The sequence below is a fragment of the Lonchura striata genome, chromosome 13, assembly GCF_046129695.1.
Source record: "Lonchura striata isolate bLonStr1 chromosome 13, bLonStr1.mat, whole genome shotgun sequence".
Classification (NCBI taxonomy): Eukaryota; Metazoa; Chordata; class Aves; order Passeriformes; family Estrildidae; genus Lonchura; species Lonchura striata.
This window is the reverse complement of record NC_134615.1, coordinates 7,818,914-7,841,895: the sequence shown is the minus strand read 5'-3', so window position 1 is coordinate 7,841,895 and position 22,982 is coordinate 7,818,914. Positions and strand designations below refer to the sequence as shown.

At 42.4% G+C, this 22,982-nt stretch overlaps 2 protein-coding genes across 7 annotated transcripts in view; one reads left to right on the top strand and one right to left on the bottom strand.

The window, feature by feature from the left end:
- The window catches only part of DPY19L3 (dpy-19 like C-mannosyltransferase 3), a 34,434-nt gene extending 24,517 nt beyond the window's left edge, over positions 1-9,917 (top strand). For 4 of the 6 annotated variants that reach the window (XM_021540845.1, XM_021540853.2, XM_021540837.2 and 1 more), the window contains 3 exons: positions 5,457-5,589; positions 6,243-6,401; positions 7,020-9,917. In XM_021540845.1, coding sequence (XP_021396520.1) covers positions 5,457-5,589; positions 6,243-6,401; positions 7,020-7,181 — 454 coding nt within the window. In that variant the 3' untranslated portion in view covers positions 7,182-9,917. Of the gene's footprint in view, positions 1-1,028; positions 2,011-5,456; positions 5,590-6,242; positions 6,402-7,019 lie in introns of those variants that run through there. The other 2 variants (XR_002466373.2, XM_021540870.2) reach the window with 2 other exon arrangements.
- A 1,859-nt stretch (positions 9,918-11,776) lies between these two features.
- Positions 11,777-22,982, bottom strand: part of LOC110476213 (neural-cadherin-like) — a 60,873-nt gene continuing 49,667 nt past the window's right edge. Inside the window, exons 29-33 of the mRNA XM_077786296.1 lie at positions 22,289-22,553; positions 19,807-19,987; positions 18,598-18,842; positions 16,958-17,112; positions 11,777-14,075 (exon numbers count right to left, since the gene is read on the bottom strand). Of these exons, the coding sequence (XP_077642422.1) occupies positions 13,698-14,075; positions 16,958-17,112; positions 18,598-18,842; positions 19,807-19,987; positions 22,289-22,553 (1,224 nt within the window). The 3' untranslated portion in view covers positions 11,777-13,697. The remainder of the gene's footprint in view (positions 14,076-16,957; positions 17,113-18,597; positions 18,843-19,806; positions 19,988-22,288; positions 22,554-22,982) is intronic.

The window sequence follows — 22,982 nt, the reverse complement described above, 5'->3', positions numbered from 1 at the left end:
CTGACTTATTTTGAAAGCAGGCTATGATTTTTTTCCATCGTTTATAATCTTTGCAGCCTTATTGACATATTTTTGTGACTAATGTTTACCAGCCAGTTCCATTTAGCACTACTGTTTTATTAAAAGATGGTAAATGTCTGATAGTTAGGTCTCCTGTGTGCAATATATAGAGTTATATATAGATTTATACATAAAATATGCATGTGGAGTTATTCCCAGCCATGAACTGGATTTGACTGGCTCCAATGAGAATAATTTTTCATGTGTTCTTAGTGCTGAGAATGCTAAACTGGTGCTTGTCATCTCTTCATTCCAAGTCATGACAGACCATTACAGAGGGGCATTTTTTTACTTAGAATTTATTGTATTTAGAAATATTATTCCTGTAAAGAAGAGTTAATTATCTATGCTTTAAATACCAGTCAGAAAAATTTATGGTAAGTTTCTCAAAGTGGGACGGATTTTGTTAAGTTTGATGTGTAAGAGAACACTTTTTCTTTACTAACACTTGATAGTTGTGGTGTAGTTAATGACCTGTCAAGGATGGTGTCAGGAACTAATCATTCATTATTAAAACTCAGTATGAAAAGCTCTAATTTGTCATGTATAGCAGTGAATTAGGAATAACTCATCTGTCTTGCAATCTCTCCACAAGAAGAAAACCTTTCTGTCCGCTTAGCTCTAAATGCATATTAACTTGTCCAAATATACAATCTGAATAATGGCCAACTATTAGTCTGTCCCCTGTGAAGTGTCTGCAGATGCATTCCTTACTCTTCCCCTCACTAAAATTGCCATAGCATTTTCAGGAAATCTACTGGTTTGTATCTGTACAATTGCAGAGCACAATTTTTTGCATAATGATCTTGCATAGCCCAATCTTCTGCTTTTTTTCCTACCCACCATCCCATTTTCTTAGCCTTTTCCCCACAAAAAAGTCAAGAATCCAATGCTCCAGGGATAGTTCACAGTTCTGTTCCCAGCTGGAAGGTATATTAAAATTCTTAGTTTTGGTCTTTCTCCCTAAGACAACAGGAACAACATGCTCATTTGTGAGATGGGGAAGAATATCAGTAGAATGAGCAAATCAATAGCGTGAACTTCCCTACTCTGTTTACTCCTGGTAAGTGTTAAAGAAGCAATGTCTTCTGCCTTTAAAGGGGAAATCTGTCTACAGTTGTGGAATATTTCAATAGCAGTTGCCAAAACTCACAGAAAAAGTTCTTTAAAATCTTGGGCAACAGCTAAAACAATGGAAAAGTTAACTGACACTGAGATTCACAGAGCATTGTTGGATGTTAAATGTACCTGAACCAGATGTGGGGACAAGCAGGCAAATTTGTATATTAGTGGAAACCCCACAATTTTCCAAAAAGCTCCCAAGGTTATGCAAATGAAACACTCATGTTTCAATGGTGATTCTTTCTTTTTGTAATATATACTAATTTATATTAATGGCTATATTTTATTTTCAAGCCAGCTTTAAAGTTTATTACTTACATTCCTGATTCTCAAGGGTAATAACACTGAAATCAACACATGTTCCAGACTTTAAAGGCAATATTACACTTTTTTTAAAATTATTGTTCTTAAATTCTTGGGCTTTTGTTGGACAGACATGTGAATAAGTTTCAGGCATGAACTTGAGAGTGCCTTAGAAGTAGGTTTACACCGACTGTGTAGGTGCACTCCTTTATGTGAGCATAATCTGCATGCATGAAATTGAAGCTGGGACTCACAAAAATGCATCTTGTTGTTCTTTCTTTGTGGCTGTCATTTTCCATTTTTGCAATTTTCAGTCTTTCCAAACCAGAGGGAAAAAAAAGAACCATGACCGTGTGACTGAATACGCTTTACTGCCTATCATGTGCAGCTAAATATGTGGTATTTTAATATTGCATTCTGCAAATAAAAATATTTTCTTTTAAAGAAAAAGAAAAATCTATCATGGCATATTCCTCAGAATCTCCTTTTCTCAAATCCTTTCACTTTGTTGATTCATACCACACTCAGGCACTAGTAAAGGAGTAATCTGAGACTTTTCAGATTTTATGGCTTTGAAAGCCAACTTCAGGGTTCAAGTCTGGAGGACTTCTACTAGAAATAGCTAGTATTTATTTTTAATGATGTAACCTCTAATTGCAATGTTGGCCATTTTTTCCTTAGTGCTTCCTAAAACTAGCTCACAATAATTCATTAGTTTAAGGATTACTACCATTTTCAGAGTCTGTGCAAATACTTCCTGTAAAACCCTTTTATTTTTAATGAGTTATTCTTTAGTATTTATATAATTCTCTAAATTCTTAAGTGTAAGGTAAAGAAAAGGTTCCTACACTGTAATATAGTGCTTAGTTTACCCATTAGCTCAGCTGTAATTAACTTGTTGAAAGCTTAGAGCTTCAAAAATAAATGAGATTATTTGTTCAAAATGCCATCAGGTCTGCTTGGAATGGCATTTAAATTATATAATGTAAATCAGTTTGACCTGTAAGTCCTTGTCATTATTTAGTGACATTTCCTAGAGAATAAATTGTTTGCAGGTTGGGTAGTGTGGTATGGAGCTTGGCAGAGAGCTATAAAAACAAATTATCCTTTCATTTTATACATCATTTGCTCAGACAGTTGTAAAAATGGCTTGGTTTTAGTGTAATAGAGAAGTGTCATTCAGGGTTTGCAGCACAGGAGGTGCCCTGGTTGCAGAGCCCTGCAGCGGTGCCTGGCTCAGGCAGGGCGCGGGCAGGAGCGTCCCTGGGGTGCAGGAGCCTTGCTGGCCCTGGGAATGCTCCTCGGGGCTCCTGTGGCCCCAGAACTCAGCAATGGCACCCACAAGAGCTCATGGGCAGGGAACTGGAGAGGGCAACACCGCAGGGGGTTCGGTGTCACCTCCCGGTGTCACCTCCCAGTTCTCTGCCCAGGGCACTGAAATCCAGCACTTGTGCTCCTGGCACTGTCAGTGCAGCACAGGGAAAGAGGGCTTCCAGTAGCAACATCTGAGCTGGCCAGTAAACATGGACAGTGATGTAGCTGAAGGAGTATCATTCCATGGGACTTCAAACCTGTAAATCTCAGGGAAACGTCTGCCTTGGAACACCAGATATTAAACTCCACCCCACACCAAAGCACTTCAGGCAGTTGCTCGAAAAGCAGGCAAGGGTCAGTAGATGGACTTCAAGGGATAGGGAGAGCAGGAAGTGCTGGCAAAACTCTTTCTGTCTAGTAAAGAATGCAACTCAGCTGTATTTCACCCCTTCTGGGCAGGAGTGAATGCTTTTGGAAAGGGGAGGAAGGAAACCCTGAATCTTCTGCATGGTCCATTTTCTGAGGGAAGATTCACGGGGAGCTGCAGCTCCAGTCTCTGCTTCCTGTGACCAGAGCAGGCTCAGGCTGGAGATCAGGGAAGGTTCTGCTTCCCCAGAGGTGCTGGCACTGCCCAGGCTGCCCAGGGAATGGGCACAGCCCCGAGGCTGCCGCAGCTCCAGGAGCATTTGGACACCAGGGATGGATGGTGGGGGGGTTGCTGGGGGGGTCTGTGCAGGGACAGGGGCTGCACTGGGTGATCCTGATGTGTCTTTTCCAACTCAGCATCTTCTGTGATTCTAGATTTTTGACAAGAATTTTTACCAGGAGGTTATTCATAAAGGGCGCTATCACCCTTTAGCTTTCTTTTTAAAGAAAAGAACCTACAGGCTGGTTTGGCTTTTTTGTTTGTTTGCTTTTTTTCCTGTGGTTTTGCCTTTGGTACTTGTTGGGAGGGGCTGCATGAGTGGGTTTAAGAAAGTTTGAGTCTGCTACAGAGCCCATTATAATGCAAATCTGCAATCAGAAGAGCAGGGTTGCCTTGGTAAAGCCAGTCAGGTTTTGACATTCAAACTTAATCTTGAACAACTGCAGAAACCTACTTTGTCACATTAGAAGTTGCCTGGCCCAGGCATAAACAGAGAAGTATGTTGAAGATGCTTTAAGAATCATCATTTTTATTTGGGTGTCTAAGCTCTCCCCAGTCCCTCTGTGAGTCCAGCCCATGTCCTTTGCAGCTTAGTCCTACAGACTTGTGCTTTCCCACAGCCCCAGGGATGAGTCCTGCCTGACAGCCTGTCAGGGCCATCCCATTTACATAGTACTAAATTCTAACAGGAATTAATTTATTTTAATGGAACATGTGCTTCAGAACACTTGTGGCTTTGAATATTTTAAGTAATAAATAATTTCTTAAGAGATTAAATATTTTCAGACTTTAAAATGAAACTGGTTTTATAAGGTGCTGAAGGAATAGTCTATCAGGAAAGCTAAACTGGCCTATTAAAAATACGATCTCTGGCCTTCCTAGATGAGATTAATATACCAGTTCAAGATTTTTTAGGAAGGGTTTATAATTATTAATTCATTTGCTAAGCATAATCTCTTGAAAGGCGATAATAAAATTTAATACTTGTCGCAACATTTTCAAGCTGATCATGGAGCTTAAAGATGCCTGAGTGTGTAGCTGCAGTTTCCAAAGGCTCCAAAAAGTGCACCTCAAAGTGGCACAGTTACTGGAGTACTTTAGCGTGTTCATGGGGATGTTAGGCACCTATTCCCATTCTAATTTCATTTTAGTTGATTGAATGTGTGCTGCTTTCTGTTTGTTTAGTCTTCACAGGTTATGTGCCTACTAAGAACTAGAAGACACTTCAGCATACTATGGCCAGTTTCAATTAGCCTGATTACAGGAGTGTACATTGCCTGGCATTTTTACTCTTTCTTTTTGCTCTGCCCATATATTGTGTCTTTGCAAATATTTTAGATTTTAAACTTGTTGGGAAGATGGTGAGCAAAAATAATTTTTCTCATTATTGGTACTTGAGTGATCTTGCAATACCAGGACTACTATTTGGAATTTCAAAGGTCACAGTAACAAAAATGACAGTATTATTCTGGCATCTTCTGCATCCCCCTGCCCCAGCTTTTTGCAAGTGGGATGTCTTTTTTCATAGTTTCTCTCCCACAGTTGTCAGAATAGGAAGAGTAATGTCTCTTGGAATAAAGTTTTTGTTCCAAGTAAATGGTGAATGCTAGGACAGGAACAGAAGGTTTTACCTAATGTGTATCATACACAAACCTAAGTCACATTAAGTTTCCCGAAATACTTAAATAATCAGAATATAGAAACCTATAAATATTCATGGGCTTTATGAACCTGAGAAATGTATGAAATATAGAAATAGTTTGAAATTGTCAGGATCGTGTTTTTCTTAGTTTTCCTTATAGTGCTTAGTAAATTTTTTATTTGCAGTTGAGTATTATCATAATTTATCCACTTGTCATTGAAGAAAACACAGTTGCTTGAACAGTTTGCTCCCTGAATAGAGGAGAAGCAGAAAAATATTTTTGCAGTCTTTTTTTTCCTTCTGATCTGTCACAAGCATTGCAAAAATGTCCCTGCAGAGACTTCCTCAGACTTATCAACGTTTGTTTAGGTCAAACACTCCAAACACAGCAGTGTTTGCTGGGAGCATGCAGCTGTTGGCAGGAGTCAAATTGTGCACTGGACGGACCCTAACCAACCATCCCCACTATGAGGATAAGAATCTGAGAGAGAGAACAAAGCAGGTAAGAGATTTCTGATTTTTTATAGTAATCCTTGCCCACGTCACTGACTCCACTCCAGAAAACAATAATGTCCTAATGGCACACTGCAAAAGGCATCACTCCATTACTCATGGAGTAACTTACTGTCAGTTGCCCAGGCAACTGCTTTGAGATCTCCTGACTCACTTCTGGCAGCTGGTGAGTGTCTCAGCAGCTCTGTGCCTGAACACCCAGCTAGTCCCAAGGACACTGCTTTGGCTACTGTGGCATCAGTAGATCCTCATGCCCACTTGGGCTGTTAAACCCACATGGAGCATTCTGTGATACTCCCTTCGGTTCCCAGAGCATCACACAGCATTTGATACAGAAACCACCCTGAGAAACTGCACACGCAGCTGGGAGACTGTTTTCACCTACCCTTCTCTGGACTTGGGACATTCTCAAAGCCTGACAGCACCATCCAGTATTGTGTAGCCAGCAGCATCCTTGTCATAACACACATCTCCACGTGGAGATTTTACTGAATAAAGCATTTATAGATTGTTTCTACAATAATTGATTCACATGGTTTCCCAGTTCTTTGTTTGGCTGAAGATAGAGGAGTCATGACAGAGCAAACAAAGCAACAGTGAGTGGTGATGTGTGTGTTGGAGCTCCGTTCCCTTGTCCTGCAGATCTACCAGATCTATGCCAAGCGCTCTCCCGGTGACGTGTACGGCATCCTGCGCTCCTTTGGCACGGACTACGTGATCCTGGAGGACAGCATTTGCTACGAGAGGAGGCACAGCAGGGGCTGCCGCCTGCGCGACCTGCTGGATGTGGCCAATGGACACGTGAGTGTTACAGACCACTGCAAGGAACTAAATACATTTTGCTTGACTTGGCTCTGAAACCCGGTCACTGAGAGCTGAGGTAGCTCAGTGTATTTGCACTGTGGGAATGAAAACCTGCTTGGAGCCTTTAGACATTCTCAAAATGGCCAGATTAACACTTCTTGCTCTTTAAGGGTATTTGAGAACAAAAAAGGGGGAATTTCAGCCTGGGCAGGATAAGTAATCTCTCCCTGACGAGCTCCAGGTTAGGAGCACACAAGCAGAGTTCCCTCCCAGGTGTAAATCACTTCAGAGCCTCAGTTCCCTGAGGTGTGATTCCATCACCACTCTGTGTCAGGGGAGCTCTCAGGCATTTCTGAGGCTGAGCTGGAGCCAGAGCAGGCTGCACAAGCCCAAGCAGATACGGACCTCTGACAAAGCACCTTTATCCATTTAGAGTCAATACTCTAAGTGTTACTGCTTCAAAGTTGTTTTCTTCCTCCCACTTGTTTCATACTGTGAACAAACCTGGCCAGCCTGACCCAGTGAATGTATTGTGGAGGTTGTTATGAACTTGTTATTGCCTATAACTGTGAATTGGCTAAAGAAATTTCACCCATCTGTTCCATTTCATTGCAGATCATGGATGGCTTGGGAGAGAATGAACCTGATTTGAAACCTTCCTTGTATCCTCGCTTCTGTGAGGAAATCAAAAAAAACCTTCCTTCTTACACCATGCACTTCACCAGGGTGTTTCAGAACAAAACATTCCATGTTTACAAACTTGCCAAGCATAAGTAACATATCCAACCATGAGTTCAGGTTCAGTATTTCACTGCTAGGACCCACATTAGGAAATGCAGATGAAGTTTACAAACAAGTTACATTTGTAAGACATTTTACACCAATGGGTTTTTGTTTATTACTGTGATTCTTTTTTTAGACAGTCTAATTTTGATAACATTATTGATGTTGCTAAAATTTTCATAAAATAAATGCTAGCAGGGACCATTTTGATTTAAATTCTGACCCTCAGAATACTAAGGCTGTAATTGTTTTCCAGTTTCAACTGATTGGAAGACAAGGGCAGCAGCCTGTAAATATTTGCTCAGCAGTTCAGATTTTCCTCTCAAATGGTAGAAATTCAGTGAAAGCAGCCCATGCTGCTCCTGCCCTGAGAAAGCATTGCCTTTGTGAATCCTAAAAATAGTCACAAAACAGTTTTGTCTTACAGTCTGATCCTTTTTGACAGATCTTGTGCTCTTTCAGTGCCTCTTTCTTGAATTCTTTGGGAATGTATGCAGATATGAGTTTCCAATTTTGTGAGTGTGATTGCAGAATCAGTGAGTGTGGATTAAGCAAACAATTTTTAAGAAAAATTATCTTTGGTCCAGCATTTTTAGTGATCAGAAACAAACTGCTTTATAACATTAAGTGTTTAATGATGGAGTGTTACGTATTTTTAGTGAGAAAAAAGGCTGGAGCATGCTTGATACATGTTGCATGTTTGTATCCTTGTAAAATGTTCAGAACAAACAAAAATCCAAATTTCTCAGTTTGGATTCTCAGAACACTTTCCTGTATATACTTTCTGAACTACAGGGGATCCTTTTTCTCCTCGTGTGAATCCCACTAGGATAGCAAAATTGGACAAAACAAAAACTAATCTCAAAAGCAGCAGGAAACCAGTATTTCAAATACATTCAGATAGTAGAGCTTTGTTTTGTATTATTTCAGACACAAAGCTCTATATTTTAGCACAAAATTGTTGTGTCCTTGTTCGTTAGCCTAAAACAGAGACTACCAGTATTTTAAAATGACATGGAAGATTAAGTGAAGCCAGACCTCAATGCTGAGAATTTTGTGATTTGTTTGTACCCTTTGTCTTTTTACCAGCCTGAACTTTGTGATTTGTATCGGATTTCTAAATGTTATGAAGGTACCACATGACTTTTGCTGTGTTTTTAGCACTGCTTTGGTTTTAGATTGAAATCAAAAATCAAATTTGGAAGCCTCACAGTACTCTCCATCTTGAATTAGACATCCACTAGGCTCATTTGTTTGTTACGAAAAACAGACTTGTAATAATCAAGTGCCTCTAGGCCCAGGTTGAATTAACATTTGAATACCTATATAAGACTGTGGCCTGTGCAAATAACTCAGTTATAGTAATTACCACTGCAATTAATTTCTAATGATGGGAAACTTAAAATGCTACAGATAGCAAACTCTACATTTAATTTAATCAAGATGTGTAATGAGATTAGCTGTCACAACTGAGCTGGGCTCCAATTCCAAATGATGTGTTTTCCCTTTCAGTTGTACAAAAGTAAATTACCAAAGAGATGGAGATGGTTATGTCACATGCTTAAACAATTTTATATTCACTAAATACTCATTTAACAATGTTCAACATCCTTCTGCCTTTCTCTGTGGCACAGAAGGCTGTGCTGTAGCCAGGCTGTGTTAAATCATATGCTGACAGGAGCTGGGTTGTTACATTGAGCAGATGAAACTCCTGAGTAATTCCTAGCCTGTATCCTTTAATGAGGTTGGAGACCACTGCAGTTTAACATAATAATAAAACATTTTAATCAGTATTAAAACTTTAATTAGGCTTGTAATGATGCATGGTGGTTCTTGCAGCAAGCCTGGGTCAGTGAATCCCTCAGTGAGTGCCTTCAGTAACTGAAAACAAGCACACAAAAGGTAAAAGATGTCTGGGCTGTATGGCTGGTTCTAGAATGCAATTGCATCTTTCTGGAGAGGGGCAGTGACTTTCCTTTGGTGGAGGGGAGGGATTCCCAGGCCCAGTGATTGACAACCTGTTGTCTTCAGAATTTACTTGTACGTAACAGCTGAGACTAAGAAATCCTGACTGAAACAGTAATTATTTTTAAACAGACTTATTTTAAAAACGCAGTTTCTAATATTGCCAATGGAGAAGTTTAACCTTTTCATAGAAACTACCAAGTGCAATCTGGTTTGTGTGGGGTTTTTTATCCAGAAAGATGTATTAAGAGAGATTATCAGAAAGGTTTAACACTAAGGGTTATTCCAGGGACTGTAGTGCAGCATTCAGACACCAACCTGCTTCAAACAGTAAATCCAAGTGCCAAGGGCCGAAAGCATTTCCCAGCTCCAAGGGAGCAGCTCCTCCCTGCCCCCGTTTGAGACTGGGGCTGGGAGGAAGGGCTGCACCTCCCATTCCTGAGGTGCCAACTCTGAGAACCAGCAGTGGGAATGGCAGGGACAGGGCTCCTCCTGTGTGCTCCTTGGTGCCCAAAAGGACTTTGTGCTGCATGTGATCAGTGGGATTGTGATATAAATTACTTTTTTTTAGATTACAGAGACAAAATGCTATCAAGGAGCCAGGACTCTTTTAGGACAGAAAAGCCTTTGAGATCCATAAGTGTATTTTCATTTCTTGTTTCAGTGTTCTGCTGGTGGGATCTAACATAGTTATTTTATAATATGTTGTTGTAAAGAGATGTAATGACTATTGTATACTAAATAAATTGTGTAATTTGAAAGTCACTTTTTTTTGCTTGTTTATATGTTGGGATGGGCTGAGAAAGACCTGGTTTGGGAATCAGCTTTGTTTCAGTCCATATGAAGAAAAGCAAATTATTTTTCTCAAGCAAGTTTTGTCTTCTCAAGCTCGTTATATTGTGCATAGCACTGACTTTTGGAATCACCTTTGTGTTTTAACAGCTGGGCTTCCTTTGTTAGAAGCTACAGGTAATAGCCGTGACTTTTATCAGTCATCACCCCATGCATGTCAACTCCAGTAAGGTCAGTAAACTGAGGCAGTATATCCATCTAAAGAAATATTACTACTTTCTTTATTAAGTGTATTACATAGATACAAAATCATATATTAAATGCTTTGAGCACCAGGGACCTGCTTGTTTCCACATTGTAGCTCAAGTTTGTTATTTTTAATGAACAGAAAGGTGCATTTTTTGGGAGTGAAGAAGCACATTTCAAGACCTGTATGTGCAGGGCTGGAGATAAAACTGCCCATGTGTAGGACTGGTCTGAAGGGGGCTGGGGGGAATTTGTCACCAGCATTAATTAGGGATTAATATAATTGATGGGATGTCAGCCACTCACGGTGTTTTTGCATGGAGGGGATTCTGGGCTCCAGGGAACCTCCTCCTTTCAGTCCTCAGGAGATGGCCATGGGTTTTAACATTCTTGCAATTAAGAAAATGTTCAACTTTTTTCTGCCCACCTAATCCTGCTTCTTTACAGCCCTGTTTTTCCTCCTAAACCTGCTGGTCAGTAGGTCAGTCCTAAGGACCATCAGCTTTCCTATAGCTTGGCTCCATGTTATGTACTTGGAATGCTATTTTAACAGGCGAAGACCACAAAGATTAATGTAGTTGACAGGCAGCCAGATTAAATACTAATATCCACATGATTATTTAAATTTCCGACCTTTACAAACATTTTATGCTAAATAAAATGTTCTTACTATATGTTTTAAGTCTGTAAAGAACATGGAAGAAGATTAATAAAAATACTAGATTATTGCAAATCCCACTACCTAGGGACCCAATGGGGTTTTTTATTCAATATTTCTCCTTCTCCCCAACCCAAAGCTTCCTGTGGAAAGCCAGCTGTTCTCCATGGGAGCCATGGCAGTGCTGGGATAAGCCTTTCTGCAGTGGCACTGAAATATTTGTGTGTGCCTGTGCGAATGCAGAACAAGCGAGGATATGATTTCAGCAATTGCACAGTAAATAAAAGAGCAGCATGTAAATTAAAACAGATAAATTAAGTGAACTAATTAGTTATCTCTGGAAAGAGGAAGAGTAGGCTTTAATAGGGCATGACAGCTGCAAATGAGTGTGTCCTATTACTGAGATTGTATCTACACAAGTTCCTGGAGGAGTTTGGAAATGTTTCCTGCCCTTTTGTTTTAGTCTGTATGTTCTGTACAAGGTGGGGCTCACTGTCAGTGCAGAGGTTCTGGGGTGTTGTTTTCATATTTGGTTACAGAGTAGGGCCACAGCTGTAGGAAGGAAGCAGCAGCAGGGCAGCAACACTTGGAACAGCACTGAGACATCTGAACATCAGCAGCTCTGTGCTGCTCTGAGGGACACCTTTGTCACCTTTAGGGTTCCTGGGCACCATTTGTGCTTGTTGTTACTCTAACAGGGACCAGTTCCTCAGGGATGGAGGAAGAGTTTTGACGAGGTCTTGTTCCCCTGGGGAAACCCAAAGTGGTTTTTGGGTGGGTAACGATTCTGAGCCCACCAGCAGAAGCTTTTCAGGCAGCACAGCACCCATGACTCACATCTGTGGAAGCATCTGATCAAAACTGAGAGAGAAATAATTTAACACAGTCCACCCTTCAGTCATCCTTAAACACAAACAAGGCAGAGACACCCGGAACAGAAGGCTGGTTTATTATTTATACAGTGCCTGACATAGGCAGGACACTTCACAGGCAAATAAAGACAGTGTTGGCCCCAAGGAGCTTATAGGCTAAATTAAATTAAACCAGCCAAAGCAACAGCATGTCCATAGGTATGGGAAGAACACAAGGTATGTAGACAAAATTATTGCTGTTTCAGGAAGGAATAGATTTTTGTGCACAATATATATTTAGTTCATTTTCCATACCCTGTTTGTGGCTGCTGAGATGATGGAATACAGGAGTTGGCAGACTGGACTGGTGAACGCTGCAAGATGTTTCAGCCAAGGTTTCCTCCCAGGCAAATAAATGTGTCAGTAAAATTACAAAATCACAGACTGTACTGCCTGTGAACCAAAACCATTGGGTGTGAGTAAAAACTGGATTTAGGTTTTCCAGAGGACAATGCCCACCACCTGCAGTGTGTAAGAGTGTTTAATGGTACACTCAGGGTTTTCCAGAGTGGCACAAGTGCACATGAGAACAAGGTACTTTATGAACATTTCTCATTTGGGAAACATGCAAACTGAGCTGGCCTGCAGACAGCTTTCACCTACTTATGAGTTTTAACAGATGTATAAAAATAAAAGCCAGACCACCCAAAACAAGCTACTGTGAGCAAAAGTAGTTTCAGTGTCTATTACAATACATTGTTTCATGCTTTGTTTTAATTAAACATTATTAGAAACTAGGATATATTCATATTATTAGCTGGTAATGTATAATGTACATATTACATATAGTTTACATATTATAATAGATTTAATTTACATATTCATAAAAGAAACAGCACAGCTTAAGATTTATGGTTTGCTGCATTGTACTCCATTTATCTGTACATGTGGTCCCAATTTAAAAATAATCAAAATTAATTTAGTGGCACTTTCTCTCTTCCAAATATTGTCAAGTTTAAGAAAAATCCAGCATACTAGCTGGACATTAAATGGTTTCAAAAAGGGACTGATTGATTTAGAGCATAATTTTCCACCCCCTGCTACTGCTGTTAGTTTTTCCCTATGTGTCTCTGTGTCCAGATATGTCCTGCAATGATTCTATCATAGGAGATTTAACAAAACATGAGCGGCACAGTTGTAGATGCAAATGGCACAGTTCAGGCTGGTTTAGGTTTAGTTTGGCGGCTCATTAGGAGGGAGAGATTGTGGTGAACTGTGGTGTTTGCTACTGAACTTCCTGACCTTTGAGGCATGTAGCCAGCATACCTGGCCTTTTCCTTTGGAAAATTACGTAGTTGTAAGCAGCTTGGTTCATGTGTTATGCCTAAATCCAGTTTCTGCCCTTGCATGGCGGAATAAAGGGATTTTATCACCTTGTAAGTGAAGTTCAGTTCATCCTTCTGCTTCTTTCCTTTTCCTGTACCCCTGCAGTGGCACCTGCACTGTGATCAGTGAGCAGGGCTGTCAGTGGGCACTGTGGGAAACAGGAGGGATATAATACACCACGGACTTCATTATATGAGAAAAAGACAAGGTGCTTTTTTCTTCAAATGACTGTCAAAGCACCAGAAACAGCACATCCAGCATGCTTCCCTCAGCCCCAGCACACCTCGGGCCGTGCACATGGATCCCTCAAGAGTCCTGCATTACTTCAGTGATAAAAAAACACCCGTACTTCTTAACCACAGTACATGAATGACTGCATACACCAGATTCTCTCTTTATTCCTCCCACGAGGTTTATATACCAAAATGCAAGTATCCAGCGTGTCCTCAGTTGAGCTCCTACCCACCTTTGCTGCCCAATGTGCCTCCTTACGGGAATCTGAATCCCTGAGGAAACAAGGAGAAAAGGCCGGGTGGGGCTAATACAGAGCAGGAGTATAAAAAACTGTGCCTCACCTTTGCTTCCAGAACTGAAAAGAGCAGCCTTGGGGCGCTACAGGTCTGCTGCCTCTCTGTGCGAGTACAGCTGCCTTAGTTTCTCGAACTTGGGTCCCCACTCGTGGATGTCCTCGCCGGCGCCGCCGCGCAGCCCCGCGGAGCCGCGGGAGCCGATGGAGCCGATGGAGCCGATGGAGCCGATGGAGCTGAGGGAGCCGCGGGAGCCGATGGAGCTGAGGGAGCTGAGGCTGCCGGCGCTGGAGCCGCCGCCCTCGGTGCAGAACCGGCGCAGCGAGTCGGGCGGCGGGCCCGGCGCGCGCTCGGCCGCCCTCAGCAGCGCCCGGCCCAGCCGCGCGGGCGGGAGCTGCTGCTGCCTCCGGAGCGCCGGGCTGCCCTGCACCGACACCTGCAGCTCCGCCATGTCGTACGCGTCCTGCGGGGAGAAATCGGGCACAGGGAATTAGTGCTCTCCGTCGGGCCCGCGGCTTCGTGCTCTGCTGGGAATAAAGAGGAATGATCGCGAGTCTGTCTGCGGGGAGCACCTGGAGGGCTGGGTGCTCTGCCAGCTGCAGCGCACCTGAGAGCCTGTGAGGAACCCCTGTGCACGCTGCGCTGCTGCGCTCAGGGTCAGAATCACGTCTGATTTCATCCAAAAGCTAAATAAATGCGACAGAAACACCCCAACTTTTGTTCTGAAATTCAGATCCAAACTGTCTTATCATGACACTGATCCCAGAAGTGTGGCAGAAGAGGTGAGAAAGGCTATTCACAAACAGCACGCTTAAGAGATCTTTCTGCAGAAGTAGTTCAAAAATGTACTGTGATATCTGATAAAATGATACCAGTCCCTGGAATAATGCCTAATTATGTTACATGGCAGTGGCACAATTGTAAAAGCCAAGTAAAACTACCTACTCCCAAAAAAGTCACCAATTCCCTCCTTGCTCATCCACAGTAAATGCTTTCTGGGAATTGTGCCACAACCTCTGGCACAAAGCTGCCAATGCCAATGGTTAATGGCATTCACTGATCAGAATCTTTGTGCCACCTGACCCCAGCATCCTTCAGCTCCCTACAACCCAAAGGTTGTGTCCCTGGACTGATTGACAGGGCAAAGTAGAACGCAGACAGGTAGAGGGGGGCAGAGTTCATCAGAGCAAACATAACTATTTGTATTGCTAATACTGTTCATGGTAACAGGAGCCATCAGTGACAGAGGTGTGGAATCAGCACTTTCCCAAAGATTTCTTTAGCTTTCCAGCATGTGGCATTGTGCATAACCATGTTGTAAGAGATTAACCCAGGTAATGTCAGTGAGCTTTGCTGAATTTCCCCTGGAGGCTGAGAACAACTTAAATTTCCCCCACCTGCAATCAAGAAGCTGCCAAAGTGGCAGGATGGGGTTTGGAACAGGAGCTGCTTATTCCCATTCCTCTAGAGACTCAGGAGTGCTGGTGATGAACACTGAGACCTGCAGCCCAAACCCCTGCCTTAGGCATGTCCTAAGTTAGTGCAAGCCCCAGTCCAGCCCCACTCTGAGCATGGATACCAGGAGAATCCGTGACATGGAGCAACTTTCCATTGTGCACAAGTTAAATGGGAGCTTGTTCCAATACAGACTTGAGGATCATCCCTTCACTGAACTGAGTGATAATAAAAGCATCCTTCACTGCTACTAATTGTTTATTAAAATGACACATTTCTTCTGATAATAAACCTTTCTTGGCTGGCCATCCACAAACCCAACTCAAGCCCTGCCTCTGTGTCCAGAGCTGACTTTTAACAACATCTGGTGGTCAGCTGAGTTCAGTGTGTAATCGACAATGCGTTGACCTCCTGCAATTTTTATGAGCTCCTAATTTCTCTGGGAGAAAATTTCATTTATTTCAGATGCAGGAACTCCTTCATGTGACAACTCCTTGTCCTCAGATCCCTACCATCCACAAGCATTACAAAAATGAATCTCTCTTATCCAAGCAGCCTTACAATCCTTTGGTTGAGGTAACATTAGAATACAACTAAGGTGGTGTAATTCTAGGTATTTTCGGGACTGGTTTGTTTGTTCGGGTTTTTTAAATCTAGACAAACAACTAGGTTTTAGCTTAAAAAGTTTCAGCTGCAATCCCAGCAACTGTTAAATCTGAGTAATTTAGGAAGAGTACACAGAACCCAGAGAGGCTTCACTCCAAGCACTGTTTCTTCAGGCAGAGTAATAACCTCAGATGGAGATCATCAAGTCACTAATTTGGTTCTACTGCTTAAAATAAGGAGTGCATTTTAAGAACTCTCCAAAAGTAATTAAACATGTCATACAGTAACTGTAGATTTCCTCAAAGAGACCTTCTGGGTGTAAAATTGCAAAATATTGCAGAGGAAGTTAATCTGATTAAGGAAAACAGGCTTTATAGCTGTCTATGTTATCACATGGGAATTGTCTGTGTTTATTACATTCCCACTAATTCACCAAGAAAATAAGGATACTCTACAAGTAAGGATATTTTTAAATCACTGGCTTTTTTTCACCTTCACACTGGCAGCATGACTATTATTACCTCTGCAGAGTCACAACACCCCTTGAATCCGTGAAATGAACAATTAGCAATGAAGTTTCTTACCTTTTATAAACACAGAACGCATCTATAGGTCAATAAATAATCTATTAAGAGTACTTATAAATAATATTCACTATTTTCCTTCCAAGCTCTGCCTTTCACTGACACATGAAAACTTTAGAACAGCCAGCAGGAATGTTAATAATACCTGCTTTGGGTATAATCTGCTCTACTCTAAGTATGAACAGCTTGTGTTCAGTGGTGTATTTATCTCCAAAACACAAAAATGCAGAAAGGTTCTTCCACAACCACCACATGCTCCAGGGCCTCAGAGGAGCCAATTCAGCACCTCCCCTTCCCAACAAGGGAGGTGTGAACACCTGCTGTTGGGAGCAGTCTCTGGTAAAGCCTTGGCCATGAGGAACAGTCACACCAGGCTCTTCCAAGCCCTTGGAGCTCCAGCAGAAATGAGCCCTGAGAACCTCAGTGTCTCCTGAGCCCCAAAACCAAACCCAGCAGCTGTTCTCTACTGCTAAACCCACCCTACAGGCTCCTATCAACATGCACTGCCTTTAAGACAAATTAAAAATGGATAGGCACTTATCTCTGCTTAGGAAACATGCACCCTCATCCAAATAATTCATTTGCCAACTGCAGGGCTGAATCAGCAGAACGAACACTGAGGACAAAGCACAAAATGCATTTTCCTTAGCATCATAAGGCAACAGTCCCCTCTTAATTGTAACATAACAACGATCCTTACTTCATCTTGCTCCCCACCCCCTTCTTCATTGTAGTTGAGGATGTTTTCCCTGATGTCCTCCAGATCCTCAGGATGAGCAGATCCGTGGTAGACACCTCCGTGCAGACCCTTGCGCGTCTTCCAGTGAGCCCAGAGGAAGGCGGCGCTGAGCAGAGCTGTGGGGACACAGAGCAGAGTCATGCAGGCACCAGTAAACCCCAGTGCTGCACTCTGGGCATCTCAGCAAGTGTCTGGGGTTTGCACTGTCCAGTGTGGTGAACATCAAACACGGAAGAAGAAAAGCCTTTAAAGAGTGTTTTGAAACACCCTTTAAAGCCCAACTCAAAGTTGGTCAAAGACCAAGTGGTGTCTCCGATCTGTCTCTGTCCTGTATGGAGTTGAACTTTGTCACAGAAAATGCATTACAGAAGGGTACAAAGAAGAAATAACATGTTGACAGTAACATACACAATTACACACAAATGAAATACAGGAAGACACAAGACAGAAGAGGAAATTACTTTTAGATGTTTTACTAGAAAACAAGAATCAGGCACATTTTGCCTTAGCATTCATTAAACATTTTTCTTAAATGCTGAAGTGCATTTACAAAATTAACAAGCTTCAACATCAGATACTGAACATTCTGTAAATAGAAACTGGTGCATCACCAACTCTATAAAAATCAATAAAAGCTCAGAGTAAGACCTCAAAGCATTGAATACCATAAATTAGCAATGCAATGAGCTAAAGAAACTAGAATCTCTTACAGAATATCTACGTGTCAGCAGTTCTGTGGAGCAGTATCTGAATACCTTGGGACTGAAACTGGGGTACACAGAATTCATGCCCTGCACTCCTCTAACAAAGATCTACTATCTACCTCATCTATCTGGGATGCCAAGAGCTGTAATACCACTTAGCTTCCCACGAATTTGCTGCTCATATTTGCATGGCAAACATAGTATCTAGCAGAGTTGGGGAAAACTATGGTATTTTCATACTCTTACTTACTACAACTTCTGAACAAAACTGCATTAACACTAACAGCCAGGAGAAAAATCCTATGTCTTTACTCAGGCAAACTTCCATAGCATTTGAATAAACAAGGAACACCCTAAAATGTGATCTTTCCTCACTAGTAATCCCTTTGGTTTTCCTCTTTAAGATCCAATACCTAAGCCTGAAAATGGCAGAGGAAGACAAAATCAGCTGCTTAGGAGCTGGGACACAACTGGCAAGACACAAAGCCTGCTCCTGCCTGACCACTGTATTCCTATCAGACAGGAAATTTCTCCTAGACTGAAAAATCTGTTTCATACTCAGCAGTATTTTAAACAATGCTTATGTGGTAGCAGTTTCCACTCTTGCTGTTCAGTTGTATTTGCTTCTAATTATGCATCTGAACAGTTTCTCAACAATGATGTGAAAATGTGAAGAAAACAAAACTGCAGACACCTTCCGTAGCTCACAAATGTTGATTCACTTAGGCATGGATGCACAGAGGGATGAGAAATCAGTGATGGGACCACAGTAAAGGAACAAAGGCAGAGCTGGGTCTCCCTCGGGAGTTTTCGGCAGGAGATGAGGCGATGGTTGCTCAGGACAGGTGGGCACGTGCGCTCACCACAGGTAATACAAGATGTAGTTGCCGTAGCTACCTAGGAGCGCCAGGAAGCAGACGCAGATGGCGAAGAGGGAGGTGAAGCTGAGGCCCGTGTCCTTGTGGAAGATGGCCAGGGTGATCTCGCAGTGGCGGCCGGTGTAGCCGTCGGGGCAGTGGCACTGGAAGGTGCTGGGGGACAGGGACACGCAGGTGCCGTAGTTGCAGGGCCGCTCGGCGCACGCCGTGTACACGCACTGCTGGCCTGAGGCGTTCTCCAGGATCATGTGTCCTGCAGGGCAGCTGCACACACCAGGGCAGAACGGCACCGTTAGTCTGGGAGAAAGCAGCCGTGACAGGCAGCACTGAAGATTTTAAAACACACTTTGGTGATGCTTTTTGCACGGTTTCCAAAGCAGCTACTAGGAGTAAGTTATGTGAAATCATGACAGGTCGTAACCTTTCCTGAGGTGGCCATAGCAGGAGCTCCACAACTTCAGACCCAGGCTCTGAAAGTCTGGGGCTTTCAGAACTTGAGTAGTTCCACTGCCTTCTGCAAGATTATCCTTGTGACAACCAGCCGGGTTGGCCTCTGCAGTTCTGGCTAGGCAGGACATGCTGCGCTATGTTCTTTGAGTTTCCAGAGTTAGAGAACTCCATTTGTGTGGACAGTGGCAGTCAGGAGTGTGTGCAAACATTAAGGTGTGTGTAAGTAAAGTGTTCATTTGCACACCACAAGCAACAGGAATTAGTGTTGTCCTGACTCCAGCCACAAATACAAGAATCTGAGCTCAATAGTGTGGTGTTCCTAAAGCAGCTGGAGGAGCCTGGGAGGGAACAGACTCAATAGCCTGGGGCAGCGCAAGAAATCAGACCCTCACAAGAGAAAGCATTGACACTGTAAGCACAGGTTTCACAGCACAGCCAGGGAACTGTGTCACTTCAGCTCACACACCCTCCTGTCCTTGTTCCAGGGTTTACAAGCATTCTGGATTTGGTGCTGCTCTTTAAATGGGTTCCATTAGACAGGCAGCTGAACTTGCTCCATAATCCCTGGAGCCAAGCTGATTTAGCTGATTTATCAGCTGCAGTGGTGTCTCTAAGGACACAGTAACCTGCTCCCTGTGCAGGTGTCCAGCTTTGTGTGCCACTGTGGCTCTAGGGATTTGATGAGATTGCCAGTGCCAGCCTTCAAGCTGCATACTTCAACTTCCACCCTTTCCCACCTCACTCTGAAGGGTTTTGTGCTTCTATTTCCACCAATTACCTGCATTCATGCATCATCCACAAATCAATACAAATAAATTCCTGGTTGCAAGGGTTATTCCTACAGGCCTCCGAAGAACAGCCTTCTTTGATGCCTTGGGCACTCAATACTGACACCAGCTCTTTCCCATGAGTGTCCAGAGGGATTCTGTAGTTGTTAAATCTGACATCCTTCATACATCCTACAGTAAGACATAAAGAGACAGTTTTAAAAACCATTCAGCAAGAATCATTTGAAGCAGCTGTATGATTTGGCAGTTTATACTTAACAAAGGACACAGGCTATCAAAGCTTAAATCCATGACTGAATTAACTTAAACTCTCATAGCATTTTCATTCCTTCATTCAGTCCTTAATTCTTGGACTGAATTTGCTGAGGTTTTAGATCAAGATTCCCAACGGTTTCCACAAGAATCTAGTGCTGCTGCAGGTCTGTGCTGGTTTTGGCTGGGACAGACTTAATTGTCTTTCCAGGGGCTGGTGTGGGGCTGTGTTTGGATCTGTGCTGAACACAGGGTTGATGACAGGGAGCTGTTTCTGTGTTTCTGTCGTTGCTGAGCAGGGCTCACACAGAGCCAAGGCCTTTCATACTTTTTGTGGGGCCATGCTGGGGAGGGGGCTGGGGCTGCCTGGTGGGCTTGGAAGGGACACAGCCAGGACAGGTGACCCCAAGTGACCCAAGGGATGTTCCAGACCATGTAGGATCATGCTCAGGATATGCAGTGAGGGCAAGAAGGAGGAAGGGGAGATGTTTGGAGAGAATGTGTTTGCCATCCCAGGCAACCAGGTAACATTCCATGGGATGTGGCCCTGCTCTCCTGGAGGTGCTGAACACCTGCCTGGAATTCCTGCAGGGAATTCATTCCATGTTTTGCTGTGGTTGTGTGCATGGCTTTTGCTTTCCCTATTAACTGTCTTTATCTCAACCCAGGGGTTTTCCAGCTTCTACCCTCATGACTCCTTCCCTGATCCTGCTGGTAGGAGTGAGTGAGAGGCTTTGAGGGGCTGGAGGCTGGCTGGGGTTAAATCATGACAGCCTAAGGTAGTCAGTGGAATATGTACCCCTCCACTGTGATTTCCATATAAAATTCCAAATATTGTGGAGAATCTGTTACGTGTGGATAAGCTGTTCTGTTCTTCAGTGTACCAGTAAAAACTGTTTGTCTGATTTTAAATTGTAGCTTATGACTTACCTTTATAGTATGAAGAGCAAACCACAAATAATGGTGGGAGAGTCTTCAATCAGGGACAGAAAATTTGTACTGAAGATGTGTGACATTAACTGACATTAACTTTGTATGCACGAGATGCCTCAGCATGAAAACATATACTTTGATTAATTAAGTACATTTTATGACTTTGAAGTCCTTAAAGTTTCAGCTACTTAGCAGCAACATTAATAGCCCTAATTAAAATTATCTTCATGCAACCATTTGACTTCTTTATTTACTTGAAAACAAACACTATTACTCCCATAAATAAAAAATTCAAAATATGCTCCCTAATTCATATCATAAAATTTATTTATTGGAATACTTCTAGTAAAGCAATAGAAAACAATCTTTTTCTAAATAATTTGTGATACACTTAAGTTGTAAATTATTACTCTATTTAATTTCTCTCCGCTCCCTTTTATATTACTAACTGAAGTACTTTTGTGTAGTGAAAAGATGACCAGCTTGCTTTGAATGGATTTACTAGGACCTGGTTAAAGAGGTGAAGGGCATGGGAGAGTGGTGACCTATAGACACCAGGCAGGTTTAACCAGCAGTGATGTGTGATCCTTAGCAATAAAACCTGTGCCAATTTGCTTTATTTACACTGTGGGTTTAGGCAAAGGCCAAATTTCCAGTTGAGCCCAGCATAAAGAGCTGCCATGGATATCCCAAACTTCCAGTTCTTTATATTTCTCGAACTACTAATCTTCCAGGCTGGAAACTGATTTGCTTTTAACAGACACTGTGACCTTATCCACTCAGTTGCTAAAAATTCAGACTTTTAGCTCTAATTCAAGAAACCATTTCTAATTTTAGTTAATGTTTTGACTGAGTGCAAAATCCAGTAATACCAAGGTAAGTGGGTGCTATGCAATGCACATATAAAACGGAAAAATTCCTTTTAGCATAGGAACAGATGTGTTTGGGAGGGAAGGAGAACTGCCAAATGGACTGAGCAGAACCATGCACTGAACCAGCTCTAAGGGAGGGAGCCATGCACAGTCTGTCTGGGAGAAACTTCTAGATCTCCAGGTACAAAATCTCTGCAGCCAAGGCAAGAGGTGACCATCATTATTCCAGGTCCAGTAGCCAAGTGTATTTGCAGGCTGTACCTTCTCCTGGTCAGAACAGCTTATCCATCCCTGTTGCAAAGTGTCACACAGGCAATCTATGTACTTTGGGCTCTACATAAACAAGAAAGTTTCCTGTACTCTGTCTTTATTTTTACAGGTCCATATTATGAACAGTGGGATTGAGAATTCCTACCTTGAAAACTCCTGTTTTGATTGAATGGGTAGGTGTTTCCAAGGACCAAGCTGCTGGGGTCAATGACAATCTCTTTGTATATTCCTGCTGCTTTAGTAATCTCTCTCTTTCCACCTCCCTCATAAAGGCGAAGAGTAAATTCATTTTCATTTCTCTCCAGTGTGATGTGATGCCATTCACCATTATCAATGTGGTAGGAGGGAAGGCTTACAGAATAGTTTCCATCGCCCAGATTGTATGAGACCACTAGGAGTCCTTGAACAACCTTGTGGATAATTAACAAATAGCAAGAAAGAAAAGTCATTGCCTGGCATTTTGTATTGACCTGTAACTTCAACTTTAAAGCATTTATTTAAATTTAGGGTATGTTTACACTGCACATAGGTATAATATAAAAATACTGCAGGTGCTACTGAATTAAGCAACCTGAATGTGGTAGCAATACACTCACAGTAGTATATTGCTAGTAGTATATGTAAGTCACCTTAGGAGTAATTTTACCCTGATCTCTCTTGCACAAATTTATGAGGTTCTTCTAATAGAGTCTGGTGTATCATAGCTACAGTGACAGCTCAAACCAACATGGCTGAAGAACTGACTCACTCAGTGGTGTGTATAAAATGAGAAGGTTGTCACTTTGAGAGCCTGACATCATTAGAACTGCCACAGGCACCTTGCTTGGCAGAGTCTGCAC